Source organism: Grampus griseus (assembly GCF_964374135.1).
Source record: "Grampus griseus genome assembly, chromosome: 14".
Lineage (NCBI taxonomy): Eukaryota > Metazoa > Chordata > Mammalia > Artiodactyla > Delphinidae > Grampus > Grampus griseus.
This window is the reverse complement of record NC_139008.1, coordinates 44,195,675-44,218,163: the sequence shown is the minus strand read 5'-3', so window position 1 is coordinate 44,218,163 and position 22,489 is coordinate 44,195,675. Positions and strand designations below refer to the sequence as shown.

Genomic DNA, 22,489 nt, shown 5'->3' with positions numbered 1-22,489 from the left:
GAGCTGTCTTGTCATTTCTCTTTGGGAGTGTTTTCTCTCTGCTCTGGTTCTCGGTTTCAGCTCGGCTAACAAATGTCTGCTGAAAGTGGCCGCGTACGCCGCCCAGCTGGAGCAGTACCAGAAGGCCATCGAGATCTTCGAGCAGGTGAGGCTGCTGTCTGCGCAGCTTCCGGCAGAAGGCATTCTGAATCTTCTTTTTAAATTCAACTTTTGATTTAGTAATGATTTTTATTGAGATCTAATTCACGTATCATGTAATTCAGCCTCTTAAGGAGTGCGCATCGGTGAGTTTGCGTATATGCACAAAGTTGTGTGATCAGCACCACTGCCTAGTTCTAGAATATTTCCATCATCGCACAAAGAAATCCCATCCTCCCCTCCTCCCAGTCCCGTGGTGTGTGAGTCCGTGGACGTGGAACCTCGGATATGGGGGGCCGACTGTGGGGTTTGAGCATCCATGGACACTGGTATCTCAGTGGTCCTGGAACCAGTCCCCCTTGTATATCGTGGGGTGACTGTAATACTCCACAGTTTGGAGGGGTGACTGTAATACTCCACAGTTTGTTTAACCGTTTATCAATTAATGGACATCTGGGCTGTTTGCATTTGGGGGTGTTATGAAGAATGCAGCTAAGAATATTTGTGTTCAGGTTTGGGGGGGCATGTTTGCGGTTCTCTAGTTTATATACCTAGAATTGGGATTGTTGGGTCACGCGTCAAGTCCCTTTCTAACTATCTGGGAAACTGCCAAACTGCCCCATCTTACATTCCCTCTGTCAGCGCACGTGGTCCAGCTCTCCATGCTTCACATGTTTTCTGTTTTAACAATAGCTACCCTAATGTGTGAAGTGATATCCCATTGTGTTTTCGATATCCATTTCCCTAGTGATTAGTGATGTTGGGAATCTTTTCATGTGCTTATTGGTCATTTGTATACCTTCATTGTAGAAATATTTATTGAGTTTCTTTGTCCTTTTTTTTTATATATAATTTTTTTTATTTATTTATTTTTGGCTGCATTGGGTCTTCATTGCTGCACTCAGGCTTTCTCTAGTTGCAGCGAGCAGGGGCTGCTCTTCGTTGTGGTGCGTGGGCTTCTCATTGCGGTGGCTTCTCTTGTAGCGGAGCACGGGCTCTAGGCATGCAGGCTTCAGTAGTTGTGGCGCACGGGCTCAGCTGCTCCGCGGCATGTGGGATCTTCTGGACCAGGGCTCGAACCCGTGTCCCCTGCATCGGCAGACGGATTCTTAACTACTGTGCCACCAGGGAAGTCCCTCTTTGTCCCTTTTTGAATTGGGTTGTTTTTTTCTGTTGAGTTTTAGAAGTTCTTCATATATTCTGGATATTAATTTCTTATTAGATATGTGATTTGCAAATACTTTCTCCCATTCTGTGGGTTGTCTTTTTACTCTGTTATTAGTGTCGCTTGATGCATAAAGTTTTAAGTCCTGATGAAGTCCAATTTGTCTTTTTCTTTTGTTGCCTGTGTTTTTCATGTCAGATCCAAGAAATGATTACCAAACCCAATGTCCTGAAGCATTTCCCCATGTTTCTTTTTAAGAGTTTTATAGTTTTAGTTCTTAGGTTTATGTTTTTCATCCATTTTGAGTTAATTTTTGTATGTGGTGAAGGTAAAAGGTCCAACTTCATTCTTTTGCGTGTGCATGTCCAGTTTTCCCAGGACTGTTTGTTGAATACACTGTCCTTTTGCCATTGAAGGGTCTTGGCACCCTTGTTGAAAGTCATGTGGCCATATAAGTGAGGGTTTATTTCTGTGCTTTCTATTCTATTCTACTGGTTTTCTGTCTTTATGCCAGTACCACACTGTTTTGATTACTGTGGCTTTGTGTGGTAAGTTTTAAAATCAGGAGTTTTAAAAGTTTTAAAATCTTTTTCAAGATTGTTTTGGCTATTTGGGGTCCCTTGCATTTCCACATGAATTTTAGGATCAGCTTGTCAATCTCTGCTAAAAAGTCAGCTGAGATTTTGATGAAAGTATTGTCATTTTGACATTAAGTCTTATAATCTGTGAACTCAGGGTGCTTTTGCATTTATTTAGATCATCTTTAATTTTGTTCAACAATGTTTTAGAGTTTTGTAGTGTGCAAGTCTGGCATTTCTTTGGTTAAATGTACTCTAAGTATTTTATTCTTTTTGATGCTATGTAAATGAAATTGTTTTCTCAATTTTCTTTTCTGATTTTAATTGCTAATTTTATATATTGCAACTTTGCTGAACTTGTTTACTAGCTCTAATGAGTTTTTATGGATTCCTTAAGATTTTCTTTATACAAAATCATGTCCTCTGCAAGTAGCGATAGTTCTACTTCTCTGATCTGTGTGCCTTTTACTTCATTTTCCTGTCATTTGCTCTGGCTTGATCCTCCAGAACGATGATCAGTAGAAGTAGTAAGAGCAGACATCCTTGTTTTGTTTCTGTCTTAGAAGGAACACATTCAGTCTTCCACCATTGAGTGTATGTCAGCTGTGGGTTTTTGCAGATGCCTTTTATCAGTTTGAGGAAGTTCCCTTCTCCTCCCAGTTTGTTGTTTTTATCATCAAAGCGTATTTGTTTTTGTCAGGTGCTTTTTCTGCATCTTTTGAGATGATCATGTGGTTTTTGTCCTTTGTTCTGTTAACATGGTGTCTTTCATTGGTTGATTTTTATCTGTTGGCCCAACCTTCCATCCTTGGGATAGAACCTGCTTGGTTGTTGAAAAGTTTCAGGGTCTCCAAGAGCACCTTCAGGTTTGATAATTCTCTGGAAGGACTCACGAAACTCAATGAAAGCTGCTATATCACAGTTATGGTTTATTATAGCAGAAGGATGCTGACCCACATCAGCCAAAGGAAGAGGCACAGAGAGGAGGTCAGGAGAGCCCCGAGTGTGAGCTTCCTGTTGTCCTGCCCAGACTGGGACTGTGGAACTGTGCAGACAGCACTGACTTCTCCCAACAGTGATGTGTGAAAGCATGTGTAGGGTATTGCCACCGGGGAAGAAACTCACCTGAACATGGTTGGCCTTATTCTGCAGTCCCTCCATAGGTTGAGCTAAACTACATGGTCTAAGACCCCTGGGTAAACAAAAACACTCTTTCAGGCAGGACATTACAGGGGCTTAGAGATTATCTACCAGGAATCATGGGCAAAGGCACTTTGGACAGAATTAATCCTTTACTACATAGTTATGGAGTGTAATCCTTTTTGTAAGTTGCTAGAATTAGTTTGCTAGTGTTTTGTTCAGGATTTTGCGTCTGTATTCATAAGGGATATTGACCTTTAATTTTCTCTTGTAATGTCTCTGTCTGGCTTTGGTAGCCAGGTAATACTGGCCTCAGAATGAGTTAGAAAGTGTTCCCTCCTCTTCCTTTTCTGGAAGAATTTGTAAAGGATTGGTGTTCATTCTTTAGACATTTGGTAGAATTCAGTGATTTTGCTCTGCGTTCTGTTTTCAGTTTCATTGATTCCTATTGTTATCCTGATTTCTATCCTATTTTCTTCAGATTTATTTTGCTCTTCTTTTTTAGGGTACTGAGGGTAGAAGCTTAGCTAATTGATTTTCCTCTTTATTGTGTGGGCATGTTTAGTGCTCTCAATCTCCCTCTAAGTGCTGCTTTGACTGTGTCTCACAGTTCTGTTACATTGTTTTATTTATTTTATTTATTGACTTTCATGGATTATTTATCAGTGTTTTGTTTAATTCCCAAGTGTTTGGAGGTGTTCCTGTTATCTTTCTGTTGTTGATTTCTAGTTTGATTCTGTTGCGGCTGGAAAATACACTCTGTGTGATTTCAATTCTTAGAAGTTTGTTTTATGGCCCAGAATATGGTCTTGGCATATATTCTGTGGTTCTGCTGTTGCTGAGTGGTATGTTCTATAAATGTTGATTAGCTCCTCTTGGTTAATGGCGTTGTTGAGTTCTTCTGTATACTTGCTGATTTTCTACTTCTGTTGTTGAGAGTGGAGTGTTACAGTCTCTAACTATCACTGTGGATTTGATTATCTCTCATTTCTGTCAGTCTTTGCTTCACAATATTTTGCAGCTCTGTTTGGTGCATACATATTTAGGATTGCTGTGTCTTCTTGTTGGGCTGACCCTTTTATCATTATATAGTGTCCCCCTCTGTCTCTGGTAATTTTCTTTGCTCTGAAGTCTATCTGATACTAATATAGCCTCTCCTGCTTTCTTTTGATTAATGTTTACATGATATATCTTTATGCATCCTTTTTCTTTCAGCCTGCCTATATTGTTATAATTGAAGTGTGTTTGTTGTAAACAGCACAGAGTTAGGTCATATTTTTAATCTACTCTGCCAGTTTCTGTCTTTTAATTGGTATGTTTAGACCATTCACATTTAATGTAATTATTGACGTATTAGAACTGAAGTCTGCCATTTTATTTTTTTGTTTTCTGTTTATCCTCTGTTTTCTGTTTTTCTGTTTCCTTTTTCCTACCTTCCAGGGGGTTTTTGATTACCTGTAGTGTTTTTGGGTGTATCTCTTTAAATAGCTTTTGTAGTGATTGCTATAGGTATTATATTTACATAAAGTATCACAGGCTAATGATGTCATCATTTTTTCAGTTCCAGTGAAATACAGAAATCTTACCTTACTTTCTGTTCCTTTATCCTCCCCCATTCAATATATAACTGTCTTTAATATTTCCTCTACACACTTTTAGAAACACATCAGTCACTGTTACAATTTTTACTTCAATCATCCAACTTAATTTAGAAAACTCAGGAGGAGGAGAAAAGCCCATTGTATTTTCCCATATTTTGCTTAATGTGTTCTTTCTTCCTGATGTTCCAGGATTCCTTCCTGTATTTTGTTCTACTTAGAGAACAACCTTTTGCTATTCTTTTAGGGTAGGTCTGCTGGCTAAACATTCTCTTGGTGTTCCTTCATCTCGGAATGTTTTGATTTCCCCTTCATTCCTAAAGCATATCTTCCCTGGGTATACAATTCTGGGTTGACAGCTCTTTTCTTTTCAGTGCTTGAAAAATGTGCCCTTACAACCAGCGTGGTTTCTAATGAGAAGTTTGCTCTCATTCAAGCTGTTTTCCCTGTAGGTGAGGTGGTGTTTCTTTCTGCTACTTTCAAAAAGTTTTTCCTTTGTCTTCAGTTTTCAGAAGTTTATGTGGCTTAGCATGGGTATCTTTGCTTTTATGCTGTTTGGATTTCAGTAAACTTCTGGAATCTGTAGGTTTATGTTTGTTTCTTGCCAAATTTAGGAACTTTTCAGCCGTTATTTCTTCAAGTGCTTTTTTAGCCACTCCCTCTTTCTCTCCCCTTCTGTGGCTCAGACAGCCCAGATGTTATGCCTTGTTTTATCATCCTATATGTCCCGATGCTCTGCTCCTCTTTTCTGGGTCTGTCTGCTCTCTGATGTTCAGACTGAGTAATTTCTAATGTTCTACCATCAGTTCACTGAGTCCTTCCTGTGTTCCATGGGATCTGCTGTTGAACCCATCCACTTTTTATGTCAGTTATTGTGTATTTCAGTTCTGAAGTTTCCACTCATTTCTTCTTTGTATCTTCTGGGGTTTCTTTTTTTTTTTTTTTTTTTTTTTTTTTTTGCGGTACGCGGGCCTCTCACTGTTGTGGCCTCTCCCGTTGCGGAGCACAGGCTCCGGAAGTGCAGCCTCAGCGGCCATGGCTCACGGGCCCAGCCGCTCCGCGGCATGCGGAATCTTCCCGGACCGGGGCACGAACCCGTGTCCCCTGCATCGGCAGGCGGACTCTCAACCACTGCGCCACCAGGGAAGCCCTCTTCTGGGGTTTCTTACTGAGAATTTTTCTTCATTGATGCTTTGGTTTTCCTCTGGTCTCAAGCAATTTTCTAATGGCTTGTAGAAGCATTTTAGAAAGGCCCCTTTAAAATCTGTTAGATAAGTCTCACATCTCTGCTATGTGAGAGCTGTTGTTTATTAGTTGTCTTTTTTTTAATTTAATTTTATTTTTTTATACAGCAGGTTCTTATTAGTCATCCATTTTATCCACGTCAGTGTATACCTGTCAATCCCAATCTCCCAATTCATCACACCACCACCACCACCCCGCCGCATTCCCCCCTTGGTGTCCATACGTTTGTTCTCTACATCTGTGTCTCAATTTCTGCCCTGAAAACCGGTTCATCTGTACCATTTTTCTAGGTTCCACATATATGCGTTAATATACGATATTTGTTTTTCTCTTTCTAACTTACTTCACTCTGATTAGTTGTCTTTTTTTCATTCAACTTGAGATGTTCCCTTTTCTTGGTATTGCAAGTGAGTTTTAATTAAAAACTGGATATTTGTGCATTGTGTTATGAGACAGGGTCTTGTTTAAACCTCCACTCTCAGCTGGTTTTCTTTGGCGCTGAAGGGGTGTGGCCTCGCTCCTGCCAGGTAGAGGTAGGGTTCAAGCTCCCCACCTGACCGCCTGGTTACCATGAGGTAAAGGTGAATCCATGCCCGCTGGGAGATGACGGGGCCTCTTTCTCACTGGGAGGAGGTGACGCAGTCCCCACGTGGTCTCCAGTGCCTTTGTGATGGGGGCGCAGGCTGGCTCCTGCTCTGGCCTCCTTGGCAGGAGAGTGGGGCTCTCCCAGGAGGATGGGCGTCTTGTCTTCCTCTTTGGCTTTTGCTGCTGTGAGTGGCGTGGATCAAAGCAGGTGTCATCTAAACATTTTCTGTCTTGCTAGCTGCCCCTCTCCTGGTCCTCTGGCTGGAGAAAGCAGGCTTTCATCTATTCTCTCTCTTTCTTTCGCTGCACCCACCGGCATTTATGGGTTGCTGGCTTTTTCTGTTCCAAGTCAGGGATTTATGCAAGAAAAAGAAAAACCAGGGAACTCCCTGCCGTGTTTGCCCTGTGTCCCTGGCTTGTCTGCTCTTCTCTCCACCTTTCAGTCTCCCTATGTTAGTTTCATATAAAAGATCCAGGGCTTTTAGTTGTACTTAGCAGGAGGGACAGAGGACAGCATGTCTGTTCCATCCTCCTGGATGTGGAATTCTGCTGAGTCGTTTTTAACAGGTCATCACTTTATGTCTTAAATATTGTCTTTTTGTCTAGTAACATTTCTGGTACATGGCTTTGGGTTAAAAGAATGGATTTCATAGCTTAACTAACGTAAGATGCAGAGTACTTGCTAAAGGGTAGATGAGGGTCAGCATGCCTAGTGTAGGAGGGCAAACCTTTTCACTCTGACCCCACTTTCTCTGCCTAGATTGGGGCCAACACCATGGATAACCCTTTGTTGAAGTACAGTGCAAAGGATTACTTCTTTAAAGCTGCCCTCTGTCACTTCATAGTGGATGAGCTGAATGCCAAGGTGAGGGGCCCTGTGGTGTGGGTTCTGATGCGCTTCACCCCTAAGCACAGGTGCTCAGCCGTTGTCCGTGATACCAGCTCAGAGGAAGACTGTGCTGCCTACATGAAAAGCAACATGGAGGGTGATACTCTGACCCTGTCCTGGCTGTACTACCGCAGCTGGAGTGACAGCTGCTGAGGCTCTTCTCTTAAGTGAACGCCCCCTGGGGGCCACACTTCCTTCAGTAGTTTTGGTTTAAAGAAATTAGGGGCTGAGGGGAGACAGTAAAAGCAGAATCGTGTCGTTTTTTTAAACTCAGAAATGGAGTTGGGGTGAGGGTTGGGAGAAAAGCCAAGAGAGAGCTGGAGGTGGAGGCAGGGACAGGGCCGCCTTGGTGTCCTCGGGATCGGGGTTAGGGCCCCGGACTCCGGGCAGAGCCTCCTCCAGTGCGTGAAAATAGACGCCTGCTCTGGGAGGTCCGAACATTGGATCTGGCTCACGTGGTCTTCCCCACAGCGACCTCATTCGGAAAAACTGGTTTAGAAGTTTATTCTTAACTGAAATTGAAATTCACAATCAACAGGTTTGATCAACACAGGTTGATTTTGATGTTGAGTCTGATAATTAAGTAGGATGTAAATAAATCGTACTGAAGTTAGTAGAATGTCAAAGCTTCGTTTCCTGGTTCAGTGACTCAGGTGTTAACGAGTGGTTTTCTTTCCCAGCTTGCTCTGGAGAAATACGAGGAAATGTTTCCGGCGTTCACTGATTCGAGAGAATGCAAGTTATTGAAAGTAAGTAGGTGGGGCTGGGATACAGTGACGTTTTCATCCTGTGAATCCGCTCACTGAGCAGCCCCGTGCCTTCCTGCTCTTGCACACTAGGCCTCAGGTGCCGTTAGGGTCAGGCGCACACTGCTCTTAACCTGGCGGGTCAGGCACGTTAGCACAAGGCTGGATCCCTGACTCGGGGTAACTCTTGACTTGTATTTGGAATTTTCCCCAGTTTTGTAAGTCATTTGGCAACATCAGTTAGTGTGATATGAAGGCTATTTTGTATTTATAGTATCCATTCATAGACGGAACTTTCTAGCCTACCAAACTAATTTTTCTGTATTTATGTTTCCAGAAACTTCTAGAAGCTCATGAAGAGCAGAACAGTGAAGCTTACACGGAAGCAGTACGTTCACTTTTGGGATTTAGCATGTTCTCTGAAAGTTTACGTTACAGAAACAACTCCTTTTCATCGTATAAATGCTGAACATTTATTTGGACATTATTGCACTATACCTACATTGTGTTTTCCAAAAGGCATGTTTTTCGATCCCACCAGCCTTCACAATCAGACAGTTCTATGAGCTGTGCTGAATTTAGCTGTGAGGCAAATATACATCACATAATGTTATGACTTGTTTGGATGTTTTCTATGGAAAATAATCTGATATATAAATAAGTGTCAAGTAAAATCAGTGAAATCTAATCACTTAAATTTAAAACATGAAAACAAAGCAATGAGAGTTTGCTATATCCTTGGCCTAAAGTAAATGGGAAAATTATTTTTACATTCATCAATTTCCTGTTTTCCCATCTTTTTCCATCTTACGTTCATAATCAAGTGAATTTCTTAGTGTCCTTCATTAAGTCATCCATCCTGGCTTTGAAGCAATAGTGGGAAGGCGAGGTTTCCCCTTTAACTTTTGCTGCCAAACCCTCTTCATCCTATGAAAGTCCATTCTTCGATAACTTGTGGAAATGAGTTAAAGGAATTCTGCTTCCACATGTTCCCTTGCTGCAAATGCGTTTGTTTGTGTTCAGTGGATACTGGAGCCACATTACTTTTCCATGTCCCCTTGTTCTTATGCAGGGTCTCATGTCCTTTGTCACGCTAAATGTGCTCTTCGTCCAGTAGGCGGTTATGGAGTTTTGCCATTGCATGTTAGCATAAGAGCAATATAAAAAAAGTTTTTAATGAAGAAAGTTGCAAGCTTGAACGAATGATTTTAAATGAAGAAAGTTAATGTTTAAGCAGTGTGGGGCAGTGTAGTTCTGTGTTTGATTGTATTTCCATGGAATGATTCCTGTTCCTCTTCCCTTAAACCAGGTGAAGGAATTTGACTCGATATCCCGCCTGGACCAGTGGCTCACCACCATGCTGCTGCGCATCAAGAAGTCCATCCAGGGGGACGGGGAAGGAGATGGAGACCTCAAGTGAAGCGCTGTGTCTCTGTGGCATGCCGCCGAGTCCTCTTTAGTTTCGTGTTAGGGCCAGTGATCCTTATGGGATGCCCATTCAGTGGCTTCATTTTGTTGCACATGAGCCTGATGATGTGTGTGTGTTTAAGCCGCCATGTGTGTCACCGTGCAGTGGATGGATGGGCGGCTCCTGTGTGTATTGCGAGTGTGACAGGCTGTTTCCCGCTCGTCAGTCCCCAGAGTTTTCCGAGAACTGCTTCCGAAACTTACTCCTGTTATTTTGATACATGCAGAGCTCCTGTTTAATTTTGCCACATATTTTTATGTCCTTTTTCCTGGATTTGAGTACCCAGCCCAGTTCTAATAGACGCTTTGCATGTTCTCCGTGAACTTGCACCTGGATGGATTCTCTAAACGTGTGTGTTTAGTGTAGGATCGTTGTTAGGAGCGCGTTTATGACTTTCCTCGTGAGAAATTATTTATCCTTTTTGTTGTCTTGTGATTCTTTTGATGGTGCTAGTGACCAGTTTCTTTGCTTTCTATATCGTTCCGTAGGTAATGTGCGTGTGAGAATTCAGATCAGCCGGGCCTGCCAGCCGCTTACAGTGGGAAAAGAGGGAGCTTCCTGGCACTGCCTGGTTATGTGTGTGGACGCGTGTGGAGGTGGGCCTGATCTTGCATACAAGTGCACACACATATAAGATCTAGAAGACTTGGGCATTTTCCTTTCCTGCAGATGGCGTCCACTTTTAGTTGGGGCGGGACCCTTGCTTCATCTTCACAGGAAGGTGTTTGAACGGGCACATCCCTTTACTTCTGTGTTCACACACTTCTCCACGCTGAGAGGGCGCCTCGTGTGCCCTCTCACATACGTGCTCACCAGGGCTGGGAGGTTACCTCAGTCGGAGCTTGTGTGTCATTAATTTTAATTTTTAATTGTGTGTCATGTTCATTTTATCCATTAATTGGATGTGATGGGCTTGGTAGGCTGAGTACGGTACAGAGGTTTGCTGTGCTGAGTCAGGAAAAGATCCCCAACTAGCTTCTGAGGGGACCTGCGCTTAGCTGATGGAGTTGTTCTAGCTTGTGTGTTTGAGTTCTGTCCTATTATTTTGGCTTATATATGTGCTCTGTTTTCCTGTGAACTTGATCCCTGCACATTGTTATGTGCTGACATCGTACTTTAGACGTGGTCTTGTTTCCTGAATCTCCTGTGTCCATATTTTTAGGCATAAATGATTTATGTTTGATGTGTGTTAATTGCCAGGTAATGACAGTGTTGACAGATAAGTGGAATTTCCTGTGCCCTGTCAACGTTAGCTGGTATTTGAATGGTGTTTGCATTTTTGGACGGTCCTCGACTGGGATTGGTAGCTGCTGTTGGGCAGAAATAGAGGGTGTGCCTAGGTTGAGGGCTGAGCGGGGAGGAAGGCTTGGGGATGGGTAACAGGTCCGTCTGGGATGAAGCAGAAAGTGGCAGGAAAGGAGGCTAAGAAGGGCCAGCTGGGACCCGGTCATGGAGCAAGCCCTGTGGGCAGCCGTGAGGATTCGGTGGCCGTAGTTGCGGGGTCACTTGTGCAGGCTGGGCTGGCTGGTGGAGAGGCAGGGCAGTCATGTCACAGTGTTGGCTGAGGGCAGCAGGAACAGACCAGGAGACGCAGGCGCTCTGACCTTGGGCCCTGGCATCCGATGAGGATTCCTTCCTTCCTTCAGAGGTCTGGGACTCTTAAAAGAAAGCTGGCTGTCAGCTACGGTACATTTGGGATGGAGCCGCTTGGTGCTTCTCCGCTTCCTGTTGGAACTATGGAAAAACGCTTGGAGAGAAAAGTGGGGTTTTGTTGCTCTACCTAATCCAGTGCCAACCGGCCAGAAGCACTTGGGTGAGAAGAGTGTGGGGCCTGTGTCCTCCGGCTGCAGATCTGTGCCACCTGAGCGGCTGTAACCCTCGCCGCCAGCGTGTGCGCTCTGTCGTTAGTCTGGAAGCTTTGTTCCCACTTGTTAAAGGAACCTGGTCTGACCATGTAAAGTAAAAAGCAAATGATGTCTTTTAAAGCAATTTATTAGCTTTTCATCCTGCACCCCTGACAGAAGACCTGTGGTTTTGAGAAATAGTATTGGCAGCGTTTTGTCACATCAGTTAGAGTTGCTTGTGTTGAAATGAACACTGGGATCAGTGCCTGGGTTAAGATGTTTTTGTTTTTAATATTTCACGTGAAAAAGAGTAAAATATAATTGTAATGGCTAGAGCAGACCTGCCAGAACGTAACAGGAAAATGAGCAGAAAAAAGTCCCATTAACAGTATCCAGACTTTCTCCCTTGAAGTGTTCCGTCAAAGTGGGCAGTGCTGTGACTCAGAGCCCGGGTCAGGTTTCCAGGACTTACAGATCATTATTTGTGAACAAAGTATAATGACTATTTATGTTACAGTCCTTGTGTTTTAGCAGATCGTGTTTAGTGCATTGTCAGAATGAGTTAAAATTTCTTACAGGAAAGCTTTGCTTTTTGTGGCAACGTTTTTATAGCTTATGTGAATTCCTTTTTTATTTAATGATTTGAAAACAGTATTCTTGCAGTCGTGACCATGTGTGATGATGTCCCTGTAAACCTTTATTGTTTCCTCTGATACTGTGCAGTTAAGATGCCCAGAGGCAACCCCCGTGGCTTTCTCAGGGCCTGTGGCACGCAGCCTGCCTCCCGGGGCCCCAGCCTGGCGCGGCCTCTCCTCCCCCGCGCTGTCGGGGAGGTTGTATTATGAGAACTCATCCTGTGATGATAAATCCACCTTCGCAAAGAGCCTGTGTGTTTCATGTGAACCTGTACAGTAAATAAAGTCGAAGTTGTGAACGGTATGGTGAGTTTCCTGGTTGGTTTGCACAGGTCGGGAGTGGCTTCCTGTCCTGGAAGGTGTCCCCCGGGGTTCAGGGCAGTGGGCAGCAGCCGTCCGGGCTCTGCAGGCTCCCCGTTCCCATCCCTCCTGCTGCCTGGTCAGGGATCTCACTGGCAGGCTTGAAGGAGGAGTGGCCCCTAGGAGACCTCAGAGCGGGAGGCCGGGGGCCCGAAGCCCCATCTCCCTTGGTGGAGCTACGTTGACTTGGTGCTGTCAGCGGGCCTTGTTCAGGTCCCTCAAAGATCATTTGAGACAAATTCAAAATGAATGGTCGAACAGGCCGTCCCATCTAGGAATTCTGCCAGGTTGTTGATATTCAGGGTTACTTTCTCATTCAAATGTCTCTTCTGTTTCCTAACAGAAGCTCCCGTGGTGGGTTTTGCCAGCCTCGGTGAGGGTCCCAGAGGCCCGTGCAAACTGGTGGAGGGAAGTGGGCAGTTCCCGGGGCTCAGCTGGGGGGTGACGGATGTGCCAGGCGGCCCTGTGCCCGCATCCATCTGCCCGTCTTGGTGCCTGTGGACAAATGGACTTTCGCCTGAAATAATGTTACTTAGAGTGACAGGAACACCATCAAGTTCAGTTAAGGGGACAGGCACTTGCTTGGTCTCAAAAAATGTCCCTGCTCTGGCAAGATACACAACAGGTAAGAATTAAATGATAACTTGCACTCAAATTGGTCAGTTTAGATGATCACCTTTGGCAAAACCACATTTCTGTGAAGATCACCTTTAATAAAGGTTTTACCCCACCACTTGGCCAATTTTGTTTTCAAACTGTACAACAAATTTTGGTTAAAAGCAGAGGCAGGGGAGCTTTGGAGTCTGGGCTGAGAGCGTCTCCCACACGATGGTTGGAAGGCGTGAAATCGCCGCCTTGGTGTGGCCTGACCTAATCGTCTGGGGCTGACAGTCACGTGGCAACAGAGCACCTGGATGGGGAGAAACGAAGACACCCCACAAATCCCCGAGGTGAGATGCATCTTCGGCAGGGTTTGGGGCGGCAGCCCTCTTGTCCCCTCTCGGGAAGCAGAGAAGTGACCGTAGATGGAGGAGCCTCTGAGGCACAGAGTCACCGTGGCTGCAATGAGGCTGGGCCCCTCCCCGCCGCCTGGCACCAGCTACCGAGGCCGAGCGCATGCGGGGCCAGGCCTGTCCTGTGTCAGGAACACACGTGCAGTGCACGGAGGTGGAGAGACTCCAAGAACCAGGGAATTAAGCTACCTGTATGAATCAGGAATCTTATTTCTGTAGAACCTAAATTCTAATAATGGAAATAAACTTAGACTTGCGAAACTATTTTTACAAAACATTTATTAACACATTAAAGTTTTCTGTAGAATTTCTAAAGAAACAAATTCAAGACAAAAATTATTCCGATAGGTAACAAAATAATCTATTATTTAAATTTCTTCTCATTAAGATGACTTTACCCCAAGAAACAGTTCCTTAGCCGGGCAGGTTCATTCTCCTTTCGAGAGTAAATTGTGTGTGAGAGTCACTGTTTTGTCCTGTGAACACAAGTGGGTCACGCTGTCACAGCTGGAGGTGGAATCAGTACTGCCACCTGCAGCCCGTGTCAGCACCTGGGACGCCTTCGACACCTTCGGTGTTGACGTCACCGTCTCATGGGGAAGAAAGTGTCCTCGGTCTTTTTCTGGCATCTCGTGCAGCTGTGTCTTCTTCCCGGACTTGCATAAAGTACCCTTCCTCTTAGAAAACGAGGAAACAGCAAGTGTAATAAATTAAATGTAAGAAAAAGAGCAACTAGTGACAATTCCCCTTCTCTTTTTACCTGGGTCACGTGTGAGTCAAAGCACTGTGCGCACGGCGACCCGCCCTCACCACTGGATCAAGAACCAGGCTGGGTAAGGCCAGCGGAGTTACCAAAGGCCAGCATGAGACAGAGGTGCATTTAAAACAAGGTTGGCGGTTCCACGGTCCACTCTTAAGGCTAATCAAAGAGGAGTGTACGGAGGCTTTTGGTCCCTTTTGCCAAATTCACTCATGCTCCCGGGGGAACATGTGCGCCAGTGACTTGCCTGTGTCAGCGTCTTGACATGTTAATGAGAAATGCTGGGTTTCTGAAAATCACGGAAATTGTCAAAAGAACCTAGCAAAACTACTAGTATTCTGTGTTCTTAGATTGGCTACCACCACCTCAGTGCTACTCGTGGATAAAATAACTACACTATGTTTCAAGTGTTCTCAAGCCCCTGGCTTAATTTTTCACACCTCTTTGCAAAAACTACTATGCTGTTTTCGGCTAGTCTTTGGTAGGACAGCTTTTTAAAATTGGATTTTTAGAAATGAAACCTGTAGCCACATCTCAGGCCATTTTATGACAGACTTCCTAGTTGCACGTGTGCCGTGAGCAGCTACTTCACAAGTGTTCAGTGCCTACAAACGGGGCAGAGGGGGACAAGTGCAGTCATCTGTCTCTTTAGCCCCATTCCAGTGTCCCAGAGCACCTGACTGGCTTCAACAGGAAAGAAACAGCTGAAAATAAATATATGGTCCCAGTTTTACTTCAGGTTGGTAGAAAAATAGCTTTAAAGTATCAGAAATAAACTTCCACGAAGAAGCTGAGCAGTAACCCCAGCCTCAGGAATGTCAAGGTCATCAAGCATTAGGATAATTCCACCAGAATTAGGTGAGGTTATGTTAACTGCCTTGTTTGCTGATAAAGTGTGGCTGAGACCATGCAGATCAGGATTTCTAAGGGAAAGCATGAGAAACGGTTTGATAGAGACGTGCAAGTTAGCAGAAATTCAAGAAACTGCGGAAGCCATCCTTGCCCACTTCTTTGCCCACAGTTCTTCTTGACCCCTGACGAACGCTCGCGTCCAGCCCTTATGCGTGCAGGTGCAAGGCTGGGACCGCGGGGCAGGTGACCCCGTGCTCTAGTCCGTGTGAGTCAGAGAGTGGAGCTGTGTGGGCCCGCGTCCCTTTGCGGCGTCAGCTCGCTAAGCTCGTTGATGGTGGTGGCCAGCAGCGTGTCCTGGGACCCCACAGGGCCGTCCGACTTACAGGCCGGGTCCGCAGGACTGTCATCGTGCACGGCAGGCATGCTGCCCTGCACAGTGGCCAGGTTGTGAAAATGGCCATTTTCTGCGAAAGACAGCAATTTATCAGAGAGTTTGGATGGCGTGTACTCTTCATCGGGCTGCTCAGTCTTGTGCCCATCGCCATCCTTGGGAGAGCTGTCCACGATGACGAGGAAAGACTTCCATGGAGTTGTCTTATCATGGATCTGCGGACCAAACGCAGAACAGAAAGGTCACCCACTGTGTCCCTAACCAGGATCTGCAGAGCCCCCAATTCACAGCCACTCGTTACCAAGTACAACAGCCTTCTCCAACCGTCAGACACGTGTCTGCCACCGTGGTCCCTGCCAGAAAGAACTCAGCATGCCCCGGGCCCTGCTTCACCCCCGCCTTGGCTGCCCTCGCTGCAGGGGAGGGAGAGCCCCGCCTTCCCCTGGGACCCCCTTACAGACTGAGGGCCTCAGGGAAGGGGGGCGGGTGGCTCTGCTGTCCGGCAGCTGTCCGTGGGGGCCAGCCTGGCCGCTCACCGAGGTGTGCCGCCGGAGCGTGGACTTGTCGGTGAATGTCCGCCCGCACGCATTGCACATGAATGGCTTCTCCCCCGTGTGGATCCGATGGTGACGCTGGAGCGCGTTGAGCTGCGTGAACTGCTTGCCACACTGGTCACAACAGTAGGGCCGCTCCCCTGGGAGGGAAGGGACGGAGGACACGAGAGCTACCGGCTGCTCTGGGCCGCCCGGCATCCCGAGCTGCCATGGGGAGGGCGACACGGGCACGAGCAGCCGACCGTGCAGGAGCCCCAGGGGTCCGTGGCCTCACCCACAGCTTTCCAGTCGTAAGTGACCCTGCGCGGGTGTGAGTGTTCACCAGCACGTGCAGATCATCACCCCTAATTCTAATCTCAAGGTGTTCAAGGGTTCACACGTCCACATCCATGTTCACACATTCACACCTTTCCAGTTTGTCAGAGCCAGAAACTAGACACTCAAAAAATGTTTAAATGCTATTAGGACGCACGACTTAAAGCCAAATTCCAAATAATTTTCCAGAAAATCTAAAACCTTCGGGATATTTTCTTGCCACACTGACCTCCCTTCTCTGGCAACGTTCCGGCCATACCTGTGTGGACTTTGATATGCTGGTAAAGCGAATTCCGCTGAGCAAAAGTCCTGAAACAAACTTCACATTTAAAGGGTTTGGACCCAGTGTGGATCCTGTTGTGATGTTTTAAATACTCCTTGGAAGCGAAACTCTTGCCACACGTTTCACACATGAAAGGCCTCTCACCTACATGAAGACATGAGACACGAAGTTAGAAGAGACACGGGCGCTAGAACACGCGGAGTATGGGGTCCACCCTCCCAAGTGCCCTGGCAGGCAGCGCGTTCTTTTCTAGTTAAAACTGTCATAAAATATCTCTTTGTGTCCAGTGCTTGCTACCTGCTGAAAGCTGGTGTAAAATGTCCCTGGAAATCTCAGGAAAGATCCCAGTAGATGAGAATTAAAGAGCGCATTCAGCCAGCTCACGTTTTGGAAATGCAGTCATCCCAAACAAGAAAAACAGTTCGCCAACTGGTCTGGTGGAACAGCTGGACTTTTTCACAGGGCTTCTGTGGGTCTCTATCAGAACAGAAGCCCCTCTTGAAGGGAGAGGAGTGTGCGGTGGACACACGGGGCTGTCCTGGAGCAGCTCCCAGCCGCCGGGGGTGGGGTCAGGGCAAGGAGGGCGTCCACCCTTCACGCTGTGCAGTTGGGGCCCTGAGGGCCCACAAACCAGACTTCTCTGTCAGGCGTGCCCCAATTTCTCAAACATCAAAACAAAACTACTGGCTTTAATAAAATCCAAATATGTTAGCATGTTCATCAAATGACCGATTCTAACTTAATCCTTCGGGGTGGCCTGACCTCCCCCGACCCCAGTCTTCCATCAGACACCAATTCTGCTCATTTTAGTCTATTAATTCATGTCATTAAGTGGCTCATCTATCTCACCATTTGAACTTGAGGCTCATAGGACAGTCAAAGAAGTAAACATTTTTAAATGGGAGCAGAACTGGGTTAGCGTGATAAGCCCAGTACCCGACAGCTAGACTCCACACGCCCCAGGGCTCTGAACCCCAGGAGCACTGCACAAAATCAGAATAAAGAGCTTAAATGTTCTCCCTCACCTGATGAAATCGTACCACAGAAGTTCTGAAAACCTCATGATTCCCCCACCTTAACACAGCATGTAACTACTTTTATTTCTGCAGGTTTTCAATAAAGCTGGGATTCACTGTATGCTCAGTTGTGCATTTTTCAAGTCAACAGCCAAACACAGGTGTTTTTCGTAATATTCAGAGACCTTAGTCAGAAAGGCCTGGGACGGGACAGGGTGGATTTACCCATTTACTGAACCACTTCCCTGGGGTTGGACAGTCAGGTTTCTTCTAATGCTCTGTTCCTAGAGATGGCAAGAAGCGGGATAACAGCATACAGCTTTTCCCATACTCTGAGCAATTTCTTTCAGGTCATGGCCACAAGCACACAGCCCTGGAGGCAGTGGGCGGATTTTACTCATTTACTTATGCTCACTCACGAGACGGAAGAGCGTGTCAGGGCTTTAACCTAAACCACTTGGCAGATGCCAACTTCTAAATGAAGAAAACTGCAGTTTTCCTCCTACAGCCAGGAAGGACATTCAATCACGATGGAGTATTTACCTGTGTGACACCTTTTATGATAAATCAGCATGTGGTTCTGAGTGAATCTTGCACCACATTCATCACAGACAAAAGGTTTTTCCCCTGTGTGAATTCTGAAAGCACAACATTCAGAGGGTAACTCAGGATGTGTCAAAGCTCACTCTGCATTACCATCTCCTCCCTCACCTGGGGAGACGCTTTGCTCCAGGAGCCCGAATGCGAAGGACTGAAAGGCGGCGAGGCCCAGGACTCTCACCCCCAAATCAGTCTCTGCCCGAGTCAAGACCGCCACATCCCCGCCAGACGCCGAGTCCCCCCGCGTGCTGCCCCCAGGTGCAGGCAGAGGCTGTGCCTCTGCAGGCTGTTTGCAACACCAAACAGCACCGTGTGGTATTTATAAAGCTCCCTCGTTGAGAACAGTCACCCACAGACACCTTAGGAACCATGGCTGACAAAAGTACCCCGTGATCAAAATGTTTACCATCCTTTCCTAGTTTGACGTAACAGTCTAGAAAGAACTGTTATCAACACACGAAGCCAGCCGGTCCCTGGGGTGCATGCGTAAGCACTGCACTTCAGGGCGAGGATGGAGTGGCTGTCACCATGTTTACTGAGCCTTTCCTGAGCCGGGCTATAAATGACAATAAAAGGACAAGAAACACCCAGCTCCCACCCCTGGACTGGCCCAGGATGATGGCAGATCTAGGGGAGAGTAGAAAACTGCTTTGTCTGGATTTCAAGCATAAGTACTGAGCACTGCAAGGGAATTTATTTAAAAACTGAATGTCACCCACCTACACTTCAAAAATCAGTAACTGGAGTCCCTGTCCGTCCTAATCCTGGAGCTTAGATTGGCGACAGGCTCTCTCCAAGCCCAAAGAAGTGTCGCCCTCCTGAGGTCTTCAGTGGGACTAGCCACCCAGCTGGTCACAGGACTGAGTCCCAAATGAAGGGTCAGGAAGGGGGACGGGGTCGTTGGCCCCACTTGGCAAGGGTGGCAGGAGGCCTCAGCACCAGGAGCGGGAGAGGCCCCCGCGCCTGAGCGGGAAGCGCGGGTCCCCATCAGCCGGGCCCGCGCCCAAGGAGCGCCATGCCCGCATCTCTGCCTCGAGAGAGAACCCAGAGGCTCAACACAGCCCCCGACTTTGAGAGGGAGCGAACTGAAAAGTGACCCATCCCGCGAGGCAGCCACACCGGCTGCCTCCTGCACGCCCCCCACGTCTCCACGTGCGTTCTGGGGTTCGAGGCGGCCCGTGCCTACCTCAGGTGGGTCTTGAGGGCCGAGGGCTGCGAGAAGGTGGCCGGACACTCGGTGCAGCCGTAGGGCTTGTGGCCCGTGTGCGTGCGCTCGTGCAGCCGCAGCGCCGTTTTGGAGCTCAGGCCCTTGCCGCACTGCTGGCACTGGTGCCGCTCGCCGCCGCCCTCGTGCACCTGCACCACGTGCCGCTTCACGTCCTTCTTCCTCTTGAACTTCTTGCCGCACAACTCGCACGGGAAGTGGCGCTCGCTGCTGTGCACGTGGCGCTGGTGGCCCTTCAGGTTGCAGCGGTTGGCAAAGGTCTGGCCGCAGGTGTCGCAGCGGTGGACCACCTCGGTGGCCACGCCGTGGTGGTGCCGCACGTGCTTCAGGAAGCTCTTCTCGTACAGAAAGGCCTTCTCGCAGCGCGTGCACCGGAAGCTGCTCCTCCGCCTCCCCGCGCCCTCCTCCCCCTCCTCGTCCTCATCCTCGTCCTCGTCCTCCTCCCCCTGCCCCTGCCCCGCCTTCGGCAGCACTGCTTCCGCCTCGGCCCCAGCCCCGCCGTCCTCCTCGTCTTTCGTGACTGTGACCAGCTCCTTCACCGTTCCCCCGGCGTCTGGGCTGGGCTCACGGGGGCCCCCACGGTCCCCAGCGTCCTGCTCGGCACTCTTCTGCTGCTCTCGGAGTCGTCGAGTGTACTTCTTTTTAGGGATTTCCACGAACACCTTCCTCCCAGCCAGCCTCCCGCTAGCCCTTCTGAGCTTGGGGTAGGGGGACTTAGCGATCTCTTTTCTCTTGTCTGGCTTCTCCCTGGACTTTCTCGAGGGCAGATCTGGCAACAGGCTGTTGCCGATTCTTGCTGCTGGGGGATCCAAGGAACCCGCGACGCCGTTGGCCAGAGGGCTGTCCGCAGCCACACCTGCCCGAGCATCAGGGGAGACAGCAGCAGAGACCTGGGAGCCACTGCTCCCTTCTGCCTCCTGAGACTCCGAGAAATTCTGCAACTCCAAAAGTACCGACTCTAACATCTGTTTCTTCAACTGGAAACAAGTTTCAGATAAGTCCAAACATTTCAGCTTTTCTGCCATTTCCAGCATTCGCTGCACCCGATCTTCCTCCACCTGGACCTTTGCAGTGTAGACAAACTCAAGAAAAGAAGCGAAGTCAGCCACCTGCACTTCGTCTAAGTAGACGTTAGTCCTCGAGCCGTCCGCAGTCTTCTCGTTAAGAAACACCTCCTTAAAAAACTTGCTGGTGGCTGCCAGCACCGCCTTGTGGGCCATGAATTCCTCCCGGACGCCCTGGTACTCCACGCTGACAGTCACGTCACACAGGTGACCCAGCAGCCGGAGCTGGTGCATTTCATGCAGAAGGTTAAGCGGGGAGGACTTGGATTCCAGCAGAACTGCACCACTCTCCATGTTTCTTCTTCCCAGGAACAGCTCTGAAAACAAACCAAGAATTATTCATGCATGAGCAACCTCTGAAGTAGAAGGATTAAAAATTATGAGGATTATATCAGTTCTTTAGAGGATATAAGCTGATTAACGACCTAAACCTAACTTTTCTCATGTACAGATTCAAGTCACGCATCACTTCTTAGCATTTTTCTGAAGCCCTGATGCACCTTCATGAGATATTTGCATGAAAACAGACTAAGACTGCCCTAAAGATAAAGTGATGACTAATGAAATACATTAAAGCAGTAATTGGCTTCTCTAGGTCATTTTGTAATTTACATACAGACCCAGACCCCCAAACTAACAGAATTTATAGCAACAATAAATAACGTCTACTACTTTGATCAGGAAACCAAATAAAACAAAATATAATACATGGCGGCCACGGATGAGAGCAAACCTTGTCTACCTTTGAAAACAACCAACTAAACTACTTTATATGAAGAAAATTTCATGGAAAGTAGCCCACAATTCACAGTCATTCTCCAACCTCGTTAAGTCCCTCCTACTGGAGTCACCGTCACTGCAGCGAAGCGATGCGGGGCACTGCACCGGGGGCACAGCTGCGCTACGCCGAGCAGGGCCCTCAACACCTCCGAGCCGCAGTGGCTCCCGTGCTGGAGGCTGACAGGCTGTCATGAGGGCTGCAGCCGCGCCGGCCGTCCCGGCGACCCTCGAGCAGGCGTCACGGGGGAGGCCCTGACAAGGTCACAGGGCGGCCGGGCCGGACTCGGGCCTCCCCGCGCACCACCTTCCCGCCGCCAAGCCCGGACCGCCCGGGGATCCGTCCTCCCGGACCCGGCGCGGACGCTCCCCCCGGCGCACCCGCCTTTAGCTCCCGCATCTGCCGCCCGCCTCCAGGCTCGGCCGGGTCCCTGAGGCCGGCCTCACCTGCCCGGTCCAGCTCCTCAGCGCCCGCCGGTCGGCGGGGCAATGGCCGCAGGTGGCTGCTTCTGCCCTCGCCCGCCGACAGCTAGGCCAGCCCCGACTCCCCGGCGGCCTCCCGGCCCGCGCGTGGCCCCTGAGCCCGACTCGGAACCCAGGCCTAGCGCCCTCTTCCTCGCGGGCCGCGCACACACCGCCCGGCCGCCGCCGCCGCCGAGCTTCCGAGGACTAGGCCCCGGAACGGACAGCCTGCCCGACGGATGGGGAGGCGGGGCGCGGCGCCGGCGAAGGCGACGCCGATTGGCCGCGGTGGGCCTGGCCCCGTCCCTCGCGGGTAGGGGAGGACCTGCGCATGCACGTCCCACTGCGGAGGCCATTCGGGGAAGTTACGTGCTCCGACACACGCTGCCGTCGTACGCCTGGCCGGCTGCGCAGGATTACGTCACCCACCGCGAACCACGGTCTGCGCCTGCGCAGAGCACTGTGCCGGCGGCTCTGCGCTTCTCGTTACGCGGAGGGGGCAGGGCCGGCCCACCCCGAAAGTCACGTGATCTGCGGGGCACGCACACCGTCTCTCGTGGGTCCCGCCCCGGCTCCAGCCCATGGGCAGTACAGCAGGTGGGCGGGTCGCCGGATTGGGTGGAGCCCCTGGAGGAGCGGGGCGGAGAGAGAGGGCAGGGAGGTGGAGGGGCGGGGCGGCGGAGGAGGTTGCGGGAGGAGGTTGCAGGAGAGGGCGCGGCTCGGGGAGAGGGCTCGGCGCCTCCACGTGCCGCAAGAAGCGGTTGTTGGATACCCAGCGGCGCCTTG

General features: G+C 48.6%; 2 protein-coding genes across 4 annotated transcripts in view; one reads left to right on the top strand and one right to left on the bottom strand.

Moving 5' to 3' along the window:
* Positions 1-9,504, top strand: part of NAPB (NSF attachment protein beta) — a gene marked incomplete at both ends in the record, with an annotated part of 35,504 nt that extends 26,000 nt beyond the window's left edge. For all 3 annotated transcript variants that reach the window (XM_082671557.1, XM_082671556.1, XM_082671555.1), the window contains 5 exons: positions 61-145; positions 7,210-7,314; positions 8,019-8,087; positions 8,422-8,472; positions 9,394-9,504. In XM_082671557.1, the coding sequence (XP_082527683.1) occupies positions 61-145; positions 7,210-7,314; positions 8,019-8,087; positions 8,422-8,472; positions 9,394-9,504 (421 nt within the window). The remainder of the gene's footprint in view (positions 1-60; positions 146-7,209; positions 7,315-8,018; positions 8,088-8,421; positions 8,473-9,393) is intronic.
* Positions 9,505-13,695: 4,191 nt separating this feature from the next.
* On the bottom strand, positions 13,696-20,758 carry GZF1 (GDNF inducible zinc finger protein 1; the record flags this gene model as incomplete). Its single annotated transcript, XM_082670707.1, has 5 exons — positions 13,696-15,622; positions 15,944-16,101; positions 16,536-16,703; positions 18,119-18,213; positions 19,362-20,758. The coding sequence occupies 5 exons, from the start codon at positions 20,756-20,758 to the stop codon at positions 15,287-15,289; spliced, it is 2,154 nt and encodes a 717-aa protein (XP_082526833.1). The 3' UTR covers positions 13,696-15,286.
* Positions 20,759-22,489: the final 1,731 nt, after the last annotated feature.